We start from the raw sequence: 25,199 nt of genomic DNA, 5'->3' as shown, positions 1-25,199 counted from the left end.
TACTTCAAGTTCAAGAAATTTGATCTTAGAATAAGCATTCAACAATTCTTCTTTCAAATTCTAAACTTCACATTTGGCATCTTTTAGTTGCACAAGAGTAGATTTGTGGTCTTCTTTAACTCTATTCATCTTCTTGACTGTATTCTTTGCAACTTTAGCATATTTGCCACAGTCTTCAAGCAAAGCATCATATACATATTGAAGTTTTCTATCACCTTCTTCAAGACATTCTTCTTCATCATCGGAAGCTTCAACTTCTTCTACATCGATGTGCTCATCGAGTTCCTTATTCAACTCTTCTAGTTCTTCCTTTGAGTCCATCAAGGTGACTGCCATAAAGGCATAATAATTTCCATCACCATCACAACCGTCTTCCGAATTTGAAAAGAGCTCTTGGAATCACTAAGGGTGGTAGTTAAAACCTTACCCTTGTCACTCAAATAGTTTGGGCATTCCCTCTTCAAATGTCCATGCCCATTGCATTCTTAGAATACAATTCCTTGAGATGATGATGAATCTTTGGTATCCTTCTGCTTGAAGTCTTTCTTGTCATTATTGAAGGATGATGCTTTCCCTTTGCCAAACGACTTCCCATTATTCAACATTTTCAGAAATTTCTAGAAATTCTTTGCAGGGTAAGCCACTTATTTCTCTACATCATCCTTATCCAAGGACTCATTAACTCTCTCATTTATGATCTTTAGAGCTAGGGACTTGGTGATTTTGTGAGATGGCAGCCCAAGCTCATAAGTTTGAAGTGACCCAACAAGCTCCTTAATGTTGATGGTATCCAAGTCTTTGCTCTTCTCAATGGTAGTGACTTTGGCCCGAAAGTTTTCGGGTAAAGACCTTAGGACCTTCCTCACAACTTTGGTGTCCTCTATCTTCTCTCCGCAATTAATCTTGGCATTTACAATCTCATTGAGTCTTCCATAAAATGAGTCAAATGACTTTTCCTCACTCATCTTCACTTCCTCAAATCGAGTAGTAAGAATCTGCAGCTTTGTGTCCTTGACCTTTTTGGTTCCCTCATAGGTAGTCTCAAGGATCTTCCTTGCTTCTTAGGCAGTCTTCACATGTGATATCCTGTAAAATTCTTTAGTAGACACTACACAAAAAATAGCATTAATGGCTTTATTATTGGCATTGGCCAAAGCTACAGCAACCTCATCCCACTCGGCCTTGGGTTTTTCTAGTCTAACCCATCCCATCTCAATGGAGTCCCACACACTTTCATCAATAGCACACAAGAAAGCACGCATACGTACTTTCCTAGTCTTTTCTTCACTAGTTATCTAGGTCCCTCAATTAGCTTCAAATTGTATCCGCTAAACAATGGCTTCATCTTATGCTTCCCACATTCACCAAAATAGCTCTCAACACTCAGATTGGGTGAGGTAAGTGTTTGGGCTAAAAACCTCTCAAGGATTTGTAATTAGAGAGGTAGGAGTAGAGGAAATCTGAGAGAAATGTGTAGATGATTGTGGGTTTACAATCTCCAACTCTTAAGTATATTTCTAAGGTTTTCTCCCTGAAATTCTCCTTACAATTTCGTGGGTAGTGTGGGATTTTATAGTGTGGGTAAATAAAAGAGTAAAGCACACTAAAACAGGCTAGTAGTGCATCTCACGAGTTGGCCTAGTCGTGAGGTGAATTGCGAGATACCTCTTGGCACTTGATGCTTCAACTTCCAGCATGTGCTTCTCACATGACCTTTCGTGAGTTGTCCACTCCCGAGCCAGTCCCGAGCAAGTCTCAAGTTGCCTTGTTCTTCACAGTTCTTCACTAATCTCTCACACTCAACCCTTACATTAAATCCCATAAACATACAGGGAAATGATTGACTAAATACAATAAAATTTGACACGGAATTAAAGCCAATAAAACATAATTGAAAATTAAAAATTTACAGTTTTGTTTTACATTATGTCTATTTTCTTGTTTTCTTTATAGTGCTTTGAGCTTCTATTAGTATCTATGCTTTGTTGTTCTCATCACATCATGTTTATGTGTTGGACATGCATACATTCTTTATGCCTTGTGCTTTATTGATTGTATGTTCAGATGATCATTTGCATTATTAAGTGATCATTGTAGTCATTTCTTAATGACTATTTTTGTTTGATCAATTTGTGTTTTAGTTGTACTCATTTGGAAGTGTTACTTTATACGTGTCCTTTATTACTTTGTTTTACCTTAAGGGTCTAATATGTTTTGTGCTAGTGTTTTAGGATACATATAGTTAGTCACAGGTTTTAGATTTAGGTGTGAATGAGTTTTGGCATTTCTTAATGACTGTTATAAGGTGTTTTGCCACAGAATAGCCAAAGGGGGAGATTGTAAATTTGTGATATTCAATTTCGTTTGTTGGCACTAATTCCATGTCAAATTTGATTGTAATTCTTCAACCATTTACCAGTATTTTTGTGGGATTAAATGTAATAGGTTTAGTGTGAGAATTGTGAAAAACAGTGAAGATAGAGCATATAGTGACTGGCTCGCGAGTGGTGCAACTTGCGAAAAGTCATGTGAGGAGCACATGCTAGAAGTTCAAAGGTCTCAAGTGTTAAGGGAATTTCGCAAGTGGCTCGCAACTTGGCCAACTTGCAAGATGCTAGGCCAGGCTATTGCTAAAATGCTTTCTACATTTCTTTACCCACACTATAAAAGCCCACATTACCCACAAAATTGTAAGGAGAGTTTTAGAGAGAAAACCCTAGAAATCATTTAAGAGTTAGAGATTGCAAACCTACAATCCTCTACACATTTCTCTTAGTTTTCCTTACTCTCTTCCCTCTCTAATTCCATATTCTTTGAGAGGTTCTTAGCCCAAATACAAACCACACCCATTCTGAGTGTTATAAGTTTCTTTGGAGATTTTGGGAAACTTTGGGTCATGTCATTCTATGGTGGATGCAATTGGTAATAATTACGGGATCCAAAAAGCTATTGAAGACAAGGCTTGGTGAAGCCCGTTGGTAGCTGAGACTTGAAGGGTCTAAGTACAGAGGGTAGTCTAGGCTTGGAGGGTCTAAATTGTATTCATTGTACTCCAACTTATTTACTAGTGGATCAATTCAGCTTGGAAAGCCGTGGAGAGGTTTTTACACCAAGCACTTCAGTTTTCCTCTTCAATAAAACATTGTGGTGTTATCTTGTGTTTACTTCTCTCTTCCATTTACTCCTTGTATTTTATACTTAATTGTCAATTATGTATGCCCATGCACTAGTAAGTAGTCCCGGTTAATTGTGCATTAATTACTCCTATTTCACATCTAGTTGAGATGTTGGAGGACCACAATTTGACTCCCTACAACCACTCTAAAAATGGCCCGCAAGGCATGATGTTGAATGCAATAAAATATTTGAATTTGTCTTCCTCATCACCAATTGGTTTTGAGGTGGAATGACATAGCTCATGGTCCAAAAAAGGGTATCAAGGCCAAGGTCATGGATTTAAGTCATAGAAGTGTTGATAGGCCAAGAATCTATTGATCCCTTGTGATAAATTAACCAATTAATTAGTTGAGTTAATTAATTAATTCAATTTGCATGCAATAAGCGTGGTAGCACAAGCAAATCACCAAATAACTAAATGCAGCGGAAATTAAATTGATACGGTGATTTGTTTACGAATGGGGAAAACCTACATCGCAAAAACCCCACCGGGTGATTTCAAGGTCACCACTCCCGAGAATTCACTATTATCACAACAAGTGATTACAAGTAAAGGAATCTCAGTACTTTATACCAATTTACAGTTGAACCCTTACCCCAATACTTGATTGAACTTGTTTTGTAGTGAAAATCTTTTCTTTTAATGCACGGTTCCTAGTAAATGACTAACCAATTCGATGCGCGGATCCCAATACGCGGCTTACTCACCAACTTGAGAAGGATATTGGCTACAAAGTTCTTTAGTTCATCACACGATGAAGATCATGAAGCTCCTTGGTTACAAAACCCTACAGTGTATAAACATAGTAGCTTTTTCAAGAGAAAGATGAACTAAGACATATGCATCCGGTTCACAATATGCTTGTGAAATTTTTTTGCATTGAGTTGCATCAACTGTGACGGCCCTTAAAACAATCCTTATATATGTTTAGGGTTGTGAGAAAAGAAAGTCCAAACATGTATTCACGGATTGAAGTGAAATCAGATCTGAAAAACTGATTTTCATAAAGCTCGATAAATAGCTTATCTGTGGAGCATCGGGCTTCAATAGCCTTTTAAACCTTGATAGATACTAGCTGTCGAGCTAGTTGTCAAGCTTCAAAATCTAGCACTTCTTCACTTATTTCTTGGATAGACTTGCATGGTTTTAACACTTGATCTTGAAACCTTGTTCCTTGAAGTATAAAACACATCCTAGATCTACCCAATTACAAGTAAAGTACGTTTTGTCAAAGGATTAGCCAATTCTATATTGACATATGTTCCTAATATTGATTCACATATGTCCTAACAATCTCCCCCTTCGGCAATCCGTGACAAAACCACAACAAACAAATGAACATATGAAAGAAGTCATAAATCACTTAACTCATATTCACTTGTTGAATACAATAAAATCTATCCTAACACAAATTCTTAAAAAACCTTGCAAGAAGAGAGTTCATGATAAGAAGACTTTGACAACCTGTATTTCTGAAACACTTTAAACACAACTCATCACGGCATCTTAGTGTGAAACAGAAATAAAAGATTGCATACAATATATAAGAATCATGTGCATAAAGAGAGAAAATAAACAACACATGTAAAGATAGGTGAAAGAATTGTAATAACAACCTTATCATATACACACACACACACACATATATATATATATATATATATATATCATCATAAGTACAAGGTTTGCTATCACAATGTAAGAACAATGTATCTCTAAAAGAAGAAAAGAAAAAAAATACATAAGTCCTTACTACATCCCTTAAAACATAGACACTTCTCCTAACAAAAATCTCCTATACTAACTCTCGCCCTATGTATATGACTACTCTCATATCAAAACTAATCCCCCTTTTTGTCATGAGTGACAAAGGGTAAGTAAATCAAGTAGGCATCTCATCATCGCTAGGCGAGCTAGCATCCTCATCCTCATCATCATTATCGTGTCAGAGTCACTGTCATTGTCCTCGTCCTCATATGCATCTGGAGAAGGAGAAGGAGACTCCACGAAGCCACCAAGTCGAGCCTGTCGTCTAGCAATACGGTTGACACAGGTGTTCACCTAACACAACTTATCACTGAGTGTGTCAAGGCAAGCATCCATATGCTGCAGCTGTGCCATGACCGCCTCAAGGGTCACACCACCCTTCGATGAAGAAGGTGCGGATGTGGAAGGAGCGGAAGAAGTTGGAGGAGCTGTAGTCTTTGTCTGTGGTCGCTTCGGTTGAAGCTAGGCCTCACTTCGTTTGACGGTAGCCGCATCTATGGCACACATGACTGAGAAATAAAGGTGATAGGCCAAAAACATGTTGACCCCTTGTGATGAATTAATTGATTAGTTAGCCAAGTTTATTAATTAATCAAATTAACATGCAAATGCGTGGTAGCACAAAAAAATCACCAATTAAACTAAGTGCAGCAGAAATTAAATTGACACGGTGATTTGTTTACGAATAGGAAAAACTAACTTGGCAAAAACCCTACCGGGTGATTTTAAGGTCACCACTCCCGAAATTCCATTATTATCACAACAAGTAGTTACAAGTAAAGGAATCTCAGTACCTTATACCAACCTACAATTGAACCCTTACCCTAATTCCCAATTGGACTTATTCTGTAGTGACAATTTCTCCTTTTGATGCATGGCTCCCAGTACGTGACTAACCAATTGTGTGGATCCCAGTACGCGACTTCAATCACCAACTAGAGAGAAAAGAAACAATATATGTAAGGGTAGGTGAAAGAAACATACATCAACATATAAAGAAGAAATCTACAATAATCCTTTGACGGCCCTTGTGTCACTTTTGATGACCCTTAAAATAATCCTTTTATATGTCTAGGGTTGTGAGAAAAGAAAGCCCAAACATACAATCATGAATTGAATGAAAAAAAGTCCTGAAAAACTGAACTTCATAAACCTCGACAGATACCTATCTGTCGAGCTGCTGTCAAGCCACGGGCTAGAACAGCTCTTCAAGGCTCGTAGATTGCTAGCTATCGAGTTTTAATGAACAACACTTTTCACACTTGAATCTTGGACAAAGTTTCATGGCTTTAACACTTGAACTTGAAATCTTATTTCTTGAAGTATTAAACACATCTTAGATCTACCCAAATAAAATTAAAGTGCGTTTTGACAAAGGATTAGCCAATTACATAAAATAGTGACATATGTTCCTAACAAGTGAATCACATATGTCCTAACAAAAAGGTGGAGCAAAATGTATTCAAAATGTATGATGTCAAAGCAAAGGCTTATTCTTCAAAGAAATATAAAAAAATTCATGGCATCAATGCTAAAAAATTGAGTTATATTGATCAAAAGTATGAAAAATGAAAGCTAAATGAAAAGCTTCCAATCAATGTAAACACTTTGTGAGGAGTCATATACGTTCATTTCTATTCATGAGATAGGTCTCTTGACTTCTTGATATTTGTGTATGACTTGATTGAATTCATCATTGAAGTTTCATGCTAGACTATGGACTAATTTATACTTGAAACTCACACACAACACATAAGTCTAATGTTCAATGAATATCTATTTCATTTGTGTGTTTATACGTGTTTAAATGTGATGTGTGTATGCTTAATCGTTTGTTGATCAAACCAAAAAGACTTTTTAGTGTTTTCTTTGTTTTTGAAAGTGATTTTTATCACCTTTGTGTTTTAAAGGTTTTCTCTAAAAGCCAATTTTTTGTGTTGAAAAACTTAGTGTTTGGCAGTTTCGCAACTCATCTTGTGAGTGGAGTTAGTCCCATCAAAGTCATGAGATGAAATGAGAAAATTTCATTTCCTTCACAAATTTAGGCAGAGAGTCTTGCGACTCAACTGCAAGTGCTTTGCTACTCAAACATGACCCACACAATTGACCCTGTGCAATTGCACATGTTGTGAGTTATCTCGTGAGTGGCTCGCGAGTCATTGACTTGTGAAATGTGCGAATCGACAGTTTTTAAAGGGCTTGCAAAATCAGTTTTCAAAAAACTTGTCTTTTTACTCTTCGTGACTCCTTTTGCCCAAATCACAAAATTTCCACAAAACTCAACCATTTTCCTTTGGATTTCTCTTCTAAGACTTCTCTAAGGTATTTTCTAATGCCTTTCCACTTTCAATTCCTTAGATTAAGTCGTAGATTGCTTAAAAACTAGGGTTGGGTTTATTTTGAATGGGGATTGGGGAAAATTTATTTTTTATCAAATTTTTGAGAATTTGTTGATTGGGCTTAGTCACATTTGTGTTTTTGTTGATGATGTTGGCCCCATGTGGCATTTAGAACATGTATTGAGGTAGACTTTCACATGTTCATGCATATTATCATATATAGGGTTAAGGGGTGCACGTTGGGTGCTTGATAAAATGCCCCTAAGGAATTTTTTCACTCGTTTGGACTTTGATGAGTACCAAACTTTGGGGTTTGCCATGTTTACTCATTAGGAACATGTTTTGATCATTGGTTGTTGTAAACATCGCATTTTGTACCCCTTAAAACTCGAGCCCCCGCTCTCAAATAATGCTGAATTCTAAGACCCAAGGTTGGTTCAATCAGATGTTAAATTGACTTGAGAAATGTTAAATTGAAAAATATAACTTTTAATGAGCATATAAATCTATTTTTTGAAAAGTGAGACCAAGGAAACCCTCACTATGCGCACGTAAGAATTGGCTTATGCATGCAACTTTCTACATGCACACGCAGGCATGATCTTGCACACGTATAGCGAATTCTAGAAACATAAATAAGGAAAGTTTTCTACATTAATACTGAGGTTTGGAATAAGTCCCACATAGTCTAGGAGTCATTCAAAACCCGTATTTTCACATTATAAGTAGCCTTACTTGGTATATTTTTAAAACACATAGAAATCCCACGAGAAAACACTAAGATTCACTAGAAATAGTGAATCAAAGAGGGAGTTTTTTGCAAAACATCCTCAAGTCAATTTTCTTTTCATTAGGGCCTTTTTTGGCCTTGATCTTTGAGTTTTAGATTATTAATCACTCTTTTATTGAATTGTGAATAGATTTGATTGAGGGAATGGTCAAGAATCAAGCTTGAAGAGCTTTTGTTTGAGGTATCTAGTCTAAACTTTTCTTTTTCTTTTCTTTTCCTTTTTGCACTTCAATCTTTTTGTCTGCTTCGGTTCCTTGTTGTAATATGTTTTAATATGTTTATATAGCTTAGGTTTATGTAATTATATGTTTTAAAAGCATGTTAGGTTGTTAGAATTCATGTTTTGAAGCTTTGCCCTGTTTGCTGTGTTTCTAGGGCTTCTAGGTAGAAACCCACGTCACATAATCATGCCTGCGCACGTAGGTTTGATTATGTGCACGTAGGGTTGTTCATGTGTGCGCATGAAGTAGCCCAAAAACTATAATTTTGTTTTATCTATTTTTACTTCTGCTTTCATATGTATACTTTTGTTTATACTATTTTCCATGTTTTCATGCTTTTAAGCTTTTGTTTCACATGTTTAATTGCTTGTTTGCTTTTCCATGTTAGAATTAGGGTTTATCTTGTGTTTTGTTGTTTTGATGCCATGAACACGCATTCACGTGTTCATGCATAAATGCCATAGGTGTTGAATTGCTACAAGTTAAGTGAGGTAAGTCATGCATTCACATGAATATGCATCATTAAGTAGGATTTTGTTTAATGATAGGTTTGAATATGCTTGCTTGGATGAGTTGTGTTTAATCACACATTTGTTTGAACCTTTTAATGCCTATGTTTTTGCCTTGGGTATGTATGATAACATGATGATAGATATATGCTAGGGTTTATGCCATACCATGCTAGATGAATGCTAGGTTGGTTGACACGTATGCTAGATGTATGTTAGGGTATGCTATGATAGATGAAAGTTAGGCCTTTGGTTGACAAGCATGATTAGATGAATATTAGGCTTTGGTTGACAAACATGATAGATGTATGATTAGGGATGATTGATGCCATGTTGTGTGCTTAGATGAATGTTGTGTGTGTGTGTGTAAGTATAGATACAATATTGAGTGTGCCTTTAGTAGGGTTAAGACATAAGGCACAATGAGAGGAAGCCAACCTTAGGGTTGGGCAGTTTTGGGTGCCTAACATCTTTCCAAGACCGTACCTTAACTCCGAACCCATATCTCTGGTAGTAAGATTAATGGTCTTTCCTCGATAGGACATTATATATATGGTTTCTAGACCATTGCAAAAACTAGATGGCAACTCCATCCGTTGTGTTCACAGTTGTGTGTTTAACATACTTTGCCCCTTTTGTGCTTGTTTATGCATTGTACACATGCCCTTGGTGCACACACCCTATCACACTTGACATGTCACAATTTTAATCATGTTTTTAGTCTATTTTGACCATCTAGCACATATAACATTTCGTTATGTTTTGCTTATGCTCTTTTAACTATGTTTTTAGAGTGTTTTTGCCTCTCTTTTTTTGTACTAACTTCCATTTAATCAAGTATGTTTCCATTTTGTGTATGGTTTGTGTTTGTTTATCATTGTAGATGTCTTCTAGGAAGAAAACTACTACAAAGAGGTCTGCTAAGCATCTTTGGTATGACAATCATAAGTTTAGAGATGGAGTTGTTAATGCCGCGTTCATCGAATTCTATAGTGAGACTATGATCATTGGGGAAGGGGAAGTGAATCTTGAGTCACTATCTCATACCTTCATTACAAAAGTGTTCAGGGATAGAACTTGGACTTCTCTTCTCATTGGATTTGGGAATATATGTGATCCTCAAGTTCAAGAATTCTTCTTGAATGCCAATGTGGAAGGAGATCACCTTAACTGCTGGGTTAGAGGAATAGAGTTTACCATTTCTCCTTCATCAATCCAGAACTTGCTTCAAATCTGTTTGGTTACTCTAGAATCTTCTTTACCATATGATGATAGAAGAATTCGGATTGTAAAAGCAATAGCAGATCTTGGAGGCAAACAAAAGTGCCAAACCATCCAGACCATGCACATAGTGTATTTCTTTCTAGTTGTCAGAGCCTTAGCCTATATCATGATCTTTAATCTCTATCCAGTCAAGAACTTGACAACCTTGTCTCAACCAAGGACTCTATTCCTTCATTACTTGTTCAAGAAGAAAGAAATAGACATTTGTGCCCATATTTACTATCTTCTTGCAAAGTGTGTCCGGAAGAAGAAGCTTTGGATGACTTTACCTTTTCTGGGCTTGATCATGAAGATTCTTCACGACAAAAGGGTCAAGTTTTTGTCTAGTTGGGTTCCTATGAAGAGGGAAGATCCAATCTCAGCTTAAACCATGACTAGAAGCAAAGCACATCTTCAAGGTTATAAGGAGGAACCAGCAAAAGAAAGACCAAAAGGGGAGGCTACTGAAGTTGATGTTGGTAATACCAATGAGGAGATTGATTAGTTTACACTTGGTTTGGAGGACAATCCAGCCTCACCACCACATGATCTGCCACAGGGACAGCCACAGGCTCAACCTTAGGCATTGACTCAGGCACCTAACTGCCTCAATCTGATTCTTGATCGATTGGACCACTTGTAAAGGTCCTTTGATGATCATGCTATATACTCCAGACGACAGTTTGTTTACCTTCAGTAACAGATTACTTATATCTCTGGTCGCTTCCAGGGCATGGGGGGTTCTGATGACTAGTACCTTTGGCCATTCTGGTAAAAAAAGGGGAGTAGGATTAGTTGAGGGGGAGTGCAGATTGAGGGGGATTAGAAATCTAACTAGTAGCTTTATTTATTTACTTTGCTTTATTTAAGCTTTCAATACTTTAGTTTAAAAACTCAGTTTACTTTAGTACCTTTGTACTTGGTTTATATAACCTTTATGATGCTTTTAGTTATCTATTGCTTTCTTGCTTTAGCTTTTTTTATTGCATCATATGCTTGTTGGACATGCAATTAGTTTTCGCATTGCACTTAGTTGCTTGCGTGTTTGGATGTTCATTTACTTGATAAATGTTCATTGTAGTCATTTCTCAATGACTTTTCATGTTTGATCAAGTTGTGCTTTAAGTTTTTTTAAATTGGTATTTAGTTGATTGCTTTATACTTGTTCTATATACATGCCTTGATATCTACTTGTCTCAATCTTAATAAAGTTATTTTTTATGTACAAGTGTTTTAGGTTATAGGTATATATGTTACAAGTTCTTCACATTTTCAATTACGTTTTGTTGGCTTTAATTTCGTGTCAAATTTGATTGTATTTAGTCAATCATTTCCCTGTATGTTTGTGGGATTTATTGTAAGGGTTAAGTGTAAGAGATTGGTGAAGAACAGGGCAACTCGTAACTTCCTCTTGGCTGGCTTGTGAGTGAACAACTCGTGAAAGGTCACATAAGAAGCACATGCTGGAAGCTGAAGAGTCAAGTGCCAAGAGGTATCTCGCGACTCACCTCGCGACTAGGCCAACTCGCGAGATGACCTGTGAAATGCACTGCTAGCTTGTTTTAGTGTGCTTTGCTATTTTCTTTACCCACACTATAAAAGCCCACATTACCCACAAAATTGTAAGGAGAATTTCAAAGAGAAAATCCTAGAAATACACTTGAGAGTTAGAGATTGTGAACCCACAATCATCTACACATTTCTCTTAGTTTTCCTTTACTCATACCTCTCTAATTACAAATTCTTGAGAGGTTCTTAGCCTAAACACTTACCTCACCCAATCTGAGCGTTGAGAGCTGTTTTGGTGCATGTGGGAAGTATTGTATGAAGCCACTGTTTGGCAGATGCAATTTGGAGCTAATTCGGAATTCGAATAACTAGTGAAGAAAAGACTCAGTGAAGTCCATTGGGAGCTAGAACTCGAAAGGTTCAAGTGCATTAGGTAGATTAGGCTTGGAGGGTCTTTTTGATATCCTTGTACTCCAACTTTATTCACTAGTAGATCATTTCGGCTTGGAGGGCCGTGGAGAGGTTTTTACACTAAGTACTTCGATTTCCTTCTTCGATAACACGTCTCGATGTTATTTTGTGTTTGCACCTCTCTTCCCTTACTCTTTGTACTTTACATTTTGTTAGGACATATGTGGAACATTTATGAACATATGTCATTTAGAATTGGCTAATCCTTTGACAAAACGCACTTTACTTGTAATTGGGTAGATCTAGGATGTGTTTGATACTTCAAGGAATAAGAGTTCTAGTCCAAGTATTGAAACCATGAAAATCTGTCCAAGAATCAAGTGAAGAAGTTTTGTTCATTAAATCTTGACAGATAGCTTGACAGATGTATCTATCGAGATTTAATATTTGAAGCTCGACAGATAGCTCGACAGATGTACCTATCGAGAATTACGAAATTCAGATTTTCAGATCTGTTTTTCACGCATATCCAAGCTATGTGTTTAGGTTTTCTTTTCTCATAACCCTAGACATATATAAGGATTATTTTAAGGGCCGTCATAAGGTTGTTGCACTTGTTGTTACATGCATATTGTGACTAGAGACAATTTGCTTTAGTTCATCTTTCTCTTGAAGAAGCTGTTGTGTATGTACATCGTAGGGTTTTGTGACTAAGGAGCTTCTTAATCTTCATTGTATGGATTAACTGAAGAACTTTGCAACCAACATCCTTCTCAAGTTGGTGTGTGTTGAGGTACAAATTTTCGGGCCTTGATTTTATTAGCCCACTCACAAAATACTTACATGAGCCTACACATTATTTAAAACCCACATAAATATTTCCCATATATATTACCCAAATACTCTCCATGTTATTGGGCCTTCACAAATACTCCGTATGTAAGCCCATAAATTGCCACGGGCTCTCTCACAAATATTACCCATTATATCCCACATATCATCCAACTTAAATTCTCCACAAATAATACTCATAATATTACTATCAAAATTGGGCCACAAAATTACATTACCCCCACACAAAGCCCAACATCATTTGGCTTGTGGGGAAAACCCAAAGAAAGCCCAAACTCCCTAAAGTCCCACTACGATGTGGCTAATTCAAAGTTCCACTACAATGTGGTTAATTCAAAACCCGCTACGATGCGGCACTATTTACAAATCCTGTTGCTACATGGCACCTCTAAAGCCCGTTGCTACATGGCAATACTTTACCAAATCTCAAAATCATTTTACAAAGCCCGTTGCTATATAGTACATCTAAAGCCCGTTGCTACACGGCAATACTATACAAAATCTCAAAATCATTTTACAAAGCCCAAATGTTAATTTGGCAGACATTTTGCAAAGCCCAAATGTTAATTTGGCAGCCATTTTGCAAAGCCCAAATACTAATTTGGCACTATTTCACAAAGCCCAAATACTAATTTGGCACTATTTTATAAAGCCCAAATATTATTTTGGCAACTCTTTCATAAAGCTCAAGTACTAATTTGGCAATTATTTTTACACTATTTTCATAAAAACCCAAATGCTAATTTGGCATCCATTTTACAAAGCCCAAATCCATTTTAGCAATTATCTTACAAAGCCCAAAATAATATTTTGGCAAAAAACAATTACTTTATACTCAAAGCCCAAATGTTAATTTGGCACTTATTTTGCAAAGCCCGAATAATCTTTTGGCAACTATTTCATAAAGCCCAAATGCTACTTTGGCACATATTTACTAAATTCAAATATTATTTTGACATTTATTAAATCCCTAACTCATGGGAAATACAAATTACTCATCTCTCAAAAGAATATCTCTTTCACAAAATTTTATGGGAACTATGTCTATTATTTCCATAATCAAGTAACTATAAAGCCCATGAATATCACCCATGGCAAAACTACTCATCTTGTAGGGTTAACCAAGCCCAACTGGGTCAGGCCAGCCCACACACAAATCTCAGCAATTGGAAAACACGTGAACTGGTGAGCCAAATTTCAGCAACAATCAAACAGCTGGAGCCCCTTCCCATCAGGTCCCAACTTGTTAAATCAGATCAGAAAACAGACACGTGTCCACCAGGGGATGAATCTTTTCTCCACAAGATGAAATCCCATCATTTCTCAAGTGACATAAAGCTGAAGTGATGTGACAGAAAGCTGGGAAAGCTTCAGCCAACTGTTACTTCTTTCTCTTTCAACTCATTCAGTCAAGAACCCAAAGCTACCATGACCAGACCAGTGAAGCTCCTGAAACGACACAAAATCAGCTCATTTTCATACTAAAAATATGTATTCTCTAGTTCATGAACCAAACACATGAACCCCAAATGGGGAAACTTAGGGAAATGTGGTTTAGAGGGCACCAAGGGGATCCCAGCGGAGTTCCCAGCAAGGGCTCCAAGGTTGACACCTAGCTTGAGATAGTCCAATTTGCCATAGGGAACTCTGATTCTAGTTGCAGCATAACCAAGATCATTAGCCTAAAGCATGCTCTACTCCCATTAGCCAAGGCTAATAAGCATTTAATGCTAAAGCCAGAAACCTAGCCGTTATTACTCAAAACAACAAAAACCTTCTAAAGTTGAGCTTGCTACTCTTAGCTAAAAATCCTAAGAACGATTCTCTAAGGATTTTCTGGAGATTGAGGAAGATTTAGCAAAGATTATTTGCTAATCACCCCTTGAAAACCCTAATATAAATGGAACTCTCCATTAATGCTCAACCAACCAACAATACACTAAGACATACACCAGAAAAGGTTCTTCCTCTCTGCTTAAGCTTTATCTCAGCCCTGAAAAAACTAAGTTCCCCAGCTCTTAGCTCACAAATACTTTCTTATAGCTCTATTCTTAAACACTTACTTGTCCCAGTAGAACATTCCAGCAGTACTACTATACACTCTCACTTATTACTCATACTACTCACAAATGATTCTCTCTACTTACTACATACACTATATTCAGGAGCATGCTATGGCACCATAATGATATTGTTGTGCTAGCTGGGATCTCTCTCTCTCCCTCTCTCCCTTCATCTCACATTAAGTCTTCTCCATTATTTGTCATTATGGAACCCATGATATTTACTTATTCATTTACTATCAATGGTTATGATGTAACTGTTACTATAAAGTTTTTCCCTTATATTGTTGTACTAGAAGACTCCTTTCCAGAGTTAATGGATGATGAGTCTGAAAACGTAGATATTTCCTTTAGTCTGTAAAGTAACTAACGGCTGGAGACCTATCTTGTTTTGTTTTACTGCTCGGTTATTTTCTATAGGAACACCTTACTGCTGGGCCGTTTTCTGCAGAAACATTTCACTACTGGGTTATTTTCCTGTAGAAACATTTTACCGCTGGGTTGTTTTCTGCAGAAATACTTTACCGCTGGGCTATTTCCTACAGTATGTTTTTCAACCATATTGACGTGTTCGCTGTAGGGATTGTTCATGGGCCATTTTTGTCAGTTCTAATCTAAACCCAAGGCATAAAATATAGTGGATTTCTTGGACCCTCACCGATAGCCTTTGGGCCGTGCATCGAAGCCCATCGTCGAGTTTTGGTTTAAACCTCCAACCTAACTTAAATCTTATTTGTCGGGAAGGAAACTTTTTCACCCCCAACAGTGTGTTAGTCACGTATTGGGATCTGTGCATCAATTGGTTAGTCACGTACTTGGAGCCGTGCATTGAAAGGAGAGATTGTCACTACATTACAAGTCCAACTGTGTATTGGGGTAAGAGTTCAATTGTAAGTTGGTATTAAGTATTAGGATTCCTTTTACTTGTAACCACTTATTTTGATAATAGTAGATTCTCGAGAGTGATGACCTTAAATTCACCCGGTAGGGTTACCTCAGTGGTTTTTCCCATTCGTAAACAAATCACCCGTGTCAAATTTAATTTCTGCTGCATTTAGTTATTTGGTGATTTGTTTGTGCTACCACGCTTATTGCATGTTAAATTGACTTAATTAATTCACTTGGCTAATTAATTAGTTAATTTACCCAAGGGGTCAATACATTTTTAGCCTATCACATTTGTTATTTATTGTATATACCTATGTACTAGAAAGTAGTTTTGGTTAATTGAGTAGATTAAAACCAATTAAGCCGTAAGTTTAAAATTAGGGGTTTAAAAAAGCTATAGTTCTTTACACTATTAAACTTTCGAAAACAAAACAAGGTTTTCTCATAAAAACATTGTCTTCACCCCCTTGGTATATGCATCTCCCATATGGAATTTATGCCCCTAAGAATGTGCACAAGAGTCATATAGAAATGACAATATTAAGAATGCGATTGTGCTAGGCAAGCGAATCTCATTAATGTGAAGGTGACTACCACTTTATCTGGAAGCTTCAGCAGACTTCCTTAGACAGCTCTGCATCTTTCAGTTTCCTCCCGAGTAGCTTGGCAAATGCCTAGTCATCGGCTGACCAAACTCCAACCTATCTAGTAAAACAGGGGGAGTCATATTCTATTTTGTGGTCCGAGGTTAGGCTCCTTTAAAGAGGCTCGGTATTAGATTCGGGCCGGCGAGTATTGGGCCCATTCGTACTTGGGGCCGACATCATTTAATGTTAAGACCACTTCCATACAGCAACTAGTAAATCAGTGGTATCCTAAATTGTTTAGGCACATATAATATGTATTGTAAATTCCTAGGCATGATATTATCAGTTGCACACCTGCTCTTCTTCCTAAAATCCTGATTGCATAATAAGAGGCGCACTCAGACTCAGACACACAACCACATGTGTGGCCTTGATAGGAGGTTAGGTGCCATTGGCGTACAAGCGCATGCATATACTTTGACTGAGACTCTGAGAGCTAAATACATAGTCTGTCGGAGCATAGGACTACAGGAATCACTCACGCGTTCTCCAAATTGCCCCAACTAATTTTCTTTGATGTACCCCATTCATTTGTTAGCGTAGTCCTCGGAATGAGTCAAAACAATTTCTTTTGAGATGGAAAGGACAATAATATAAACGTTTAGAAAAGAACAGAACTAAATAAATAAATCCTCTAAAGTAAAGACCTTTTGTTGACCAACTAATTTTCTTCCAACGCCCAAACGTGTAGAGTAGAAGTGAAACGCCCAGGCTGCACATCTCCTTTTATATAGTATCTGGTGCAATCTAACCTGAGGGTCAACTTCCTCAGACATAGTCACATTTAAACAAAAATAAGATTGCCTTTGCCTGCCACGAAGAAAATTAGATGGGTTTTCGGATCGGAGGAGAATGATTTTATTAGGTAAGAGTTTTTGAAATACAGGTGAACACTAGTTGTGAGAATCATTCCATATCAAAATGGCCTTTAGATTTCATCATCTCTCCAATAACAACATCACCCTGCTTCTTGCTGCTGCTGCTTCCTTTTCCTCCTCATGGCCGTCGATGACTTTTTACACACTGACCCTCTTCTGCATTCCAATGGAGCTCATGCCAACAACAGCAACAACAAGAGAAACATCAACTTTGTATCATTGGCTAAATGGGTTCTCAAATTTACCATGTGGATTGTATTCCTTGCATATGTTGCTCTCTTTTTTCTCATTCCTACAGACTTCGGGACTGAACTCTATGCTGACTGGACTGCTGCAACCAATGGAAGCCTATTTGGGGACATAGGTAGCTACTTCTTTATTCAAACTTCTTGTCGCATTCAAAAGAGTTTGACTTAAAAATGTGCATTTCCAGGGAGTATGTTGCTGTTATACAGTGCCCCAATTATCTTTATTGCTTTTCTTGCTGTTCTATATCTTCTCATCTCTGGGGAAGACCAACTACAACTACAAGAGTATGTATTTTTTTAATCTATATATGCACTCCTTTTACATCTTTTCATTTTGTTTTTACGATATATGATAGCTAGCTGCGAAAGGAATATTATAGTAATGTATTTGCTTAAATTGGAGTAACATGAAGAAAAAGCATAAGTTTCATTTATTTTCAGGAAGAAGACTCCAAGATTCCGATTGTGGACTTTTCCCGTTCTAGTGGATGGACCACTTGGGGTTGTTTCCGCGGCTGAGTTAATTGGCATAATCCTCTTTATCGTGTTTGTTATCTGGTCTGCTTATGTCTATACTGTAGTGATCATTGGAACGTTACCTGGTGACTCGACCCCCATAGAAAAGAGGTACGATATTTGTTGGGTTGGGTGTTACTTTGTTTATAACTTTATTGTATAGCTTTTAAATAGAAACCATAAACTATTTTTATATTGCTTAATTTTCTTTTGATCATTATACTTCAGCAGTTTTCGAAGTTTTTTGTCATCCTTACAAAACTTTTAGGGAAATTAGAGTAAACTAGTCTAAGACTAATCTAAGATTATGCTCTTTATGCTCATTTTCACCTTGCCTAACCATAATTCAAAAGTTGTTATTTTGCCCACCAAAGATAAGATCCGTTAGAATTCCATAACTCACCTCTTTATTTTCATAGTTTTGTATTTATAAAAAAATATGAAAGAAGAATGAAAGGAATTAAACCGAATACCTGGTCTCCTCATAAAGTCTCCAGATTGTATGAGGGATTGAAGAAATTAACTAAGATAAAAATTATAGAGAACCCAAAACCCATCATTCTCTCTTCCTTTTCCTTTTTCTCTACATTTCTTTTCTTGGCAAAATTCACCTCTGGTATTGAAGTTATGGAGACAGTGGGAGTTTGAGAGAGTCGATGAGAGTCTATTCATTTAGTTTTGACATATAGCTTGTTTCTTTACAAAATTACTTGTTTGATCTTTCTTTTTTTGTGTTTTTATTTTTATATTTATTTTTTGTGTTGGAAGGAAAGAGACATAAAAGGGGTGCAAATTAAAGTACATATTTACCCTTATTTTTTTAATAGAAGTGGGTTATGAGAGACAAACAGAGCTAATCTCAAGTAGGCAAAGTGTCAAGTTTAGAACCACAGATAGGCAAGATGAAAACAGGCTTAACCACAAATGGGTTTACTGTAATTTGCCCAAACTCTTATAACAAAGATGGAATTAAAATTATTGATCTCTCTTATTAGAGGGAAGAAATGCTTCTCTAATCTAAATACATATGGAAGTTATGAATATATATACACACTACAACCATGATTTTAAAAACTGGAACTATCAAAGAACTAGAATTGTGTCTAGTTACCAGTTTTTTCCCTTTTTTATTGGACTAGATTAGGGTCTAATTCTCTATTGAACTGGTTGGCACAGTTTGGTTTTTAGAACCATGGCTACAACCACAAACTATTTAACAACATTTTTATGAACTATTGATGTGACAAATTCTTACTAGTTCTCATTTCAGCCCACCATTAACATTACTTTTTACTTACCAATAACTAATCAGTACCTCAACAATTTGTTAAAAAGTTTGTAAAATAATTTGTGACTAGCATTTTCCATATAAGAAACAGAGTTTGGTGCTTAACCTAATAAACTTTCCAAGTAAGAAATAATAGACTGACACGTGGCTAATAACTAAAACTAATTTAACAAACTTCTGTTACAGCTTCAATGACACCATTTGAGAGCTTTCAAACTACAAGTCATTATCACTGATCTGAACTCATCTCTTTGCAATCATAAAACATGTTGCATATGAGAAATTTAAATTCTTCAGAGTGTGCATTTTCCCTTAAAAATTTTTAGATTTCTTTTTCTTCTGTACATAAAGATTGGTTTCACTGGTTGACATTCCTAGTTTTTTTGAACTTTTCAGTTTTTTCATTTTGGAAAATCTGGGACTTCGAATTGGTACTATCGGATTATATTGCTTGGCATTTTTGTTTATTCCGGTTGCAAGGGGATCAGTTCTTCTCCGCCTTATAAATATCCCTTTCGAGCAAGCAATAAGATATCATGTGTGGCTTGGACATCTCACTATGCTACTGTTTACTCTCCATGGACTACTCTATGTAATTGCATGGACAATGGAGGGACACCTTCTAAAAGAAGTGAGTGCTAATTGTGTAATTCTTTTTCTTGTGCATAGCCATATTTATGCATATGTGTTTCTCTTTTCCTTATAAATATATATATATATATATATATATATATATTTGTTAGTTTGTTTGCCAAAAGAAGAGAATATTTATAATCACTGAAAGTTGAATTATCCCCTTGCTATATATAGTAATAATTGTTATTTTTGTTAATTTGATTTGACCCTCTTTGAAAATGATCCTTTATGCCGCTAGCCTCTGGTTTTGCTGTTTTATTCATAATTCTTTGGTTAAAAATTTTTATTTATTATTCATATGCACAAATTACCATGAATTGCCAGTTTCCAATGCAAGAGTAGTGAAATAAAAATTTAAGTTATGGACAGAAATAATGGGAATGAAGAAATAGCAATTTGACTTCCATAAAGATTGGCTGTAGTTTCACAGAACGGCCTTGGGCCTTCATGTTGCTCTTGTTGGAGCAAGTAGCTCGATCAGAAGCCTGATGGGAGATGGACTAGCTGGGAATCTGGGTTTGAGGTGGGAGTTGCAATTTAAAAATTGATTTATTCTTGAGCAGTTCTGCTTGAGCTCAGAGATGGTGCAACATGTTGGTTTTGGGGGGGAAATATAGCTATGCAACCTGGAGAGTTAAGGTTTCTGAGAGGAACTAAAGCAAGCTTATAAAATATGATTATGTGTTGGCAGGCTTTATTCATGCTTATTATACAAATAACGTGGTGGTTCAAAGACACAAGCACGACACTATAAACAATTCCAGAATGGGATTTTGCGATTGTGTTGTGGTTAAAATACACCTGTCGGCAACCTTGTATATTGATTGTTGCTAAAAATATCTTCTTCTTCCTTTTTTTTCTTTTTTTCTTTTTAATATATCATCTTCTTGATTCAATGATATGGTCATTGATAATTACTTAGCGCACACAAACTATGAAAAGATGGTGCTAATTTACAAGTCATTGACCTAACTTGTTTGATGACCTTTGGCTTCTGTCCATGTTGTCTTATTCATATGACAAAACATTCATGATTCTAACTAGTTCATGATAATATTAATATATATATATATATATATATATAAAATAAAAATAAAATAAAAAAATAAAAAAGAGCATAAAAGTGAGTCCCTTTAGTCTTGGCTTGTAGTCATAAACTTTTAGCTTATGTAGTGCTTGGTATTTTGGTATGCATGCGTAGGTCAGAATGCCTCCTTGATTTTGGAACAAGCCAAGCTGATATGTACCTATATGTATGGTTATAGGGGCCCATTACTGCAGCCGTGTTTATCTGTATCTCTAATTAATTTGATGCTCATCACACAGAATCTGTTCCAATCTCCATTCAAGCCATTTTTAAATTGCATAGAACTAGGTTGTGACTAATTTCATCCTCTTCTTCAAGACTTAATTGAGAGGTAAGTTAAGTCATCGAGTAGCATGACAGAAGAAAAACAAGAGAAGCCCATCTCCTTTGTATCCCCTATCAATATCCTAAACCATATGCTTTTTCTTCCTTCATAGAATGTATCTAAGAATACCTTCATGGAAAGAAATATAAGGTCATATGAAGATGACATTGCTTATATATCTAATTGTTTGATGCAGATATTGGAGTGGGCAGATATCGGTGTTGCTCATCTTGCAGGTGTTATAAGTCTGACAGCTGGTCTACTGATGTGGATGACATCACTTTATCCAGTGAGAAGGAACAAGTTTGAGTTGTTCATCTATACTCATCAACTCTATGTAATCTTTATTGTCTTTTTTGCTTTCCATGCTGGCCATTTCATTTTCTGTGTACCTGCTGGAGGAATATTTCTTTTCATTTTAGATCGCTTTTTGAGATTTTGCCAATCACGAAAGACTGTTGATATAATTTCAATCAAGTGCCTACCTTGTGGAACTATGGAATTGATGTTTCCAAAACCTGCGAGTAATACTACTTCCCCTCAAATTTGTAGTTTCCTTGTTTTTCTGTTGTTACCATAGCTGTGACACATTTCCTTGACAATGTAGATCTGCGGTACAATGCCCTCAGTTTTATTTTCCTTCAAGTTCGGGAATTATCTTGGCTGCAGTGGCATCCTTTCAGCGTTTCATCTAGTCCTTTGGATGGTAAATATCATCTATGCGTTCTCATAAAGGCTATGGGAGAATGGACAGAAAAGCTCAAAGGAAATGTCCTGAATAGTTCTAGAGCTGACCTACATCTTCAGCCTCGAACAAAGATAACAGCTTCTGTTGAAGGGCCTTATGGGCATGAATTACCATATCACTTGATGTATGCAACCAAACAGACAATTTCACTAGAATTTACTAGATATCAAGCTTTTAAGTTTTATATCATCTTCTATTTTAAGAACTAACTTCACCATTTGATTCTCTAGGTATGAAAATCTTATTTTAGTAGCAGGTGGCATAGGAATTTCACCATTTCTGGCTATCTTGAGTGACATTTTCCATCGTACTAGGGAAGGAAAACCTTGTTTGCCTCGAAACATCTTGATTGTTTGGGCTGTGAAAAGGTCAAATGAGCTTCCTCTTCTTTCTACCAACGATATGGAATTAATCTGTCCATTTTTCTCAAATAAACTGAGTCTTGAGATTCTCATTTTTGTCACTCGAGAATCACAACCTCCATTGGTATGCTTAATTATGCTTTCACACCCTTGTTATTTTGTTTTGTATTTAAAGTTATCATGTTCATGTTGTGACATTTAATGGTTGTTATTTATCTGCAGGAAGAGGGTCAAGTACACGAGGCTACGTACTCATCTCCTCTTGTGTCTAATAGCAATAACATGTCAGTTTTGGTTGGTACAGGAAATAATATATGGTCTGGACTATATGTTATCTCGTCTACGCTAGGCTTTGTCATCTTATTGTATTTACTGGATATTTTCTACATAAACCCTTATGACATATCTCCATGGTGGTACAAAGCGCTTCTCCTTGTAATTTGCATGCTTGCAAGTGTCTTTATCTTTGGGGGTGTTGTGGTTAGTTTGTGGCATCTTTGGGAAAGGCGAAATGCAGCAAGGGAGGCAAGCATGGATGATAGGATAGCGGTTGAGAACATGCAGCATGATGAAATTTTAGCTCACAAGGATTCATGTCAGCAAAATTTTTTGAGTTCAGCCAATACTTATTATGGTTCAAGACCAGACTTCAAAGGTATGGCATCTCAATTTTTGTTCAAAACATAAGTTAAAAGAATAATATAACAACAACAACAACAACAATGACAACGATGATGACAATAATCAAATTTTAGTCCCAACAACAATGGTAGACTAATCAAGGTTGGTTACATGTATTCTCGTTTGTAAGGTACACCTTAATGTGTGTTTATAGTGACTAAATTTCATACTAGCCATCAATCTACCACAACCCTCCTCTATTACCAGGCTCAGGACCAACTGTGAACAAAATATATGACATAAATGGATGGAGTAAACTAAAAGAAACATGAAAAAAAAAAAAAAAAAAATCTTAATAACAAAGTTTAACCTCTTTAGTTGTACAACAACAAGGCTTTCTTGATTCCTTTTCCTTCATCTTGCTACAGATATTTTTGGGGATATATCAGAGAAATGGGGCTGCGTTGATGTTGGTGTTATTGTGTGCGGCCCTCCAAGTCTTCAAACAAGCGTTGCTAAAGAAATCAGATCACAGAATATTAGGAGACAATGCAATCATCCAATCTTCCATTTCAATAGCCACAGTTTCGAGCTATAGGCACCACCTTCATCATCTCATCTTCCCCTTTGCATTGATGCACGGATAATATTGTAATTTTATTTTTTTGAGAAAGTTTCAACTTATAGCGTCTGCTTCTAGTGATAGCTCTTTATCATCAAATAAAACACCGATCAGTTTTTTTGGTGTAGGTAGGGATTGAACCCCAGATCTCTTATTCCCATCAGAAACTTTACTAGTTGAGCTTACTGGAACCCATAATATTGTAATGTTTTATGTAAGATGGTTTTGGAGAATGTTGTATGTATATTATAACTTAACTAGTAAGTTGCCCGTACGATGTATGGATAATGTTGTAATGTTTTTTGCAATTTTTTTTTGAAGAATGTTGTACATATATTATAGCATATTTGTTATAAAACTTTGTAAGTAATAGTTCATCATAAGAAGCAATAATTATAAATTGTACACACATATCCATTATAATTATTCAGTTCAAGTAATGAGCAATAAAAAAACAACTTTGGAGTAATTTTGTATAATAAAAGTTGATAAAAGCATATTAATTCATTCCATATTATTGATTTTTATTATATGATGTAATAAAGAGTTTAGTTATGAAAACTTTTTTTTTTTTTTTCTATTTCCTCAATGCTTTGTTATTACAGTATGGCGATGCTTGTTAAGTTTGTTTAGGTGTATGTTATCATTATCTGTTTCTTCATCTTCAACGTTTGAAGTTTGGTTTGTCCCTATTTGTTCATTTTTAACTTTCATCACTTTTTCATTTTATTGCATCATTTGTGATAATCACTAAAGAATTGACATTGGAAGATTCTTGATTGGATCTTATAGAGTTTGAACATGCGGATTTGTTGTCGCTAAGATTTTTCGTACGTATTTGCACTTATATTAAATTTTATTGATGTGATAGTTTTTTGTAATTTTTTTATGTATATTTTTTTGTTAATTTATGAATAGTTTAGCAAAAGAATTAATATAGAATATTGGGTTGTGTATTTTTTTGCTTCCATACCTTTTTGTCATTTGAAGGTGCATAAAAAATCTTAGCAACTAAATAATTTTCAAAATCATCCTTTAGATTGAATTCATTCAAATTAATTATGAAAATGCATTTTTTCCTAAAATTTTCTTCAAATCATGTGGGATTCCTTTTCCAATATCAATCATGTAAAGTTGTGATTTACAACTATGTTTTATGTTGGTTTTATTCCATGACAAAAAGTGTTGTACTTACTTTAATTTTGTTCCTTGTATTTTGTAGGATTTTATTGTATTGGGTTTAGTATTAAGTTGGTGAAAAATTGAGCATGAAATGAAGAATTAGTGCAGTTTCGCGATTGGCTTGCGAGTAGCTCGCAAGAAGGGTTCCCGTGAAAAAGGCACGTGAGAAGCACATGTTGGAAGCTGAAGAGTCATGTTAGCTTGGAGGATTTTACGAATGTCTCATGGGTAAGGCCTTCTCGAGAGATA

The 25,199-nt window shown here is 36.0% G+C and overlaps 1 protein-coding gene across 1 annotated transcript; it reads left to right on the top strand.

The window, feature by feature from the left end:
* Window positions 1-17,159: 17,159 nt before the first annotated feature.
* LOC115977686 (ferric reduction oxidase 7, chloroplastic-like) lies at window positions 17,160-24,126 on the top strand. Its single transcript, XM_031099700.1, has 9 exons — window positions 17,160-17,679; window positions 17,749-17,848; window positions 18,005-18,190; window positions 19,764-19,998; window positions 21,612-21,939; window positions 22,023-22,287; window positions 22,394-22,649; window positions 22,748-23,180; window positions 23,575-24,126. The coding sequence occupies exons 1-9, from the start codon at window positions 17,436-17,438 to the stop codon at window positions 23,742-23,744; spliced, it is 2,217 nt and encodes a 738-aa protein (XP_030955560.1). The 5' UTR covers window positions 17,160-17,435; the 3' UTR covers window positions 23,745-24,126.
* Window positions 24,127-25,199: the final 1,073 nt, after the last annotated feature.

This window comes from Quercus lobata, chromosome 2, assembly GCF_001633185.2.
Source record: "Quercus lobata isolate SW786 chromosome 2, ValleyOak3.0 Primary Assembly, whole genome shotgun sequence".
NCBI classification, from domain to species: Eukaryota; Viridiplantae; Streptophyta; class Magnoliopsida; order Fagales; family Fagaceae; genus Quercus; species Quercus lobata.
The sequence above is the reverse complement of the archived record's forward strand: the minus strand, read 5'-3'. Positions and strand labels throughout refer to the sequence as shown.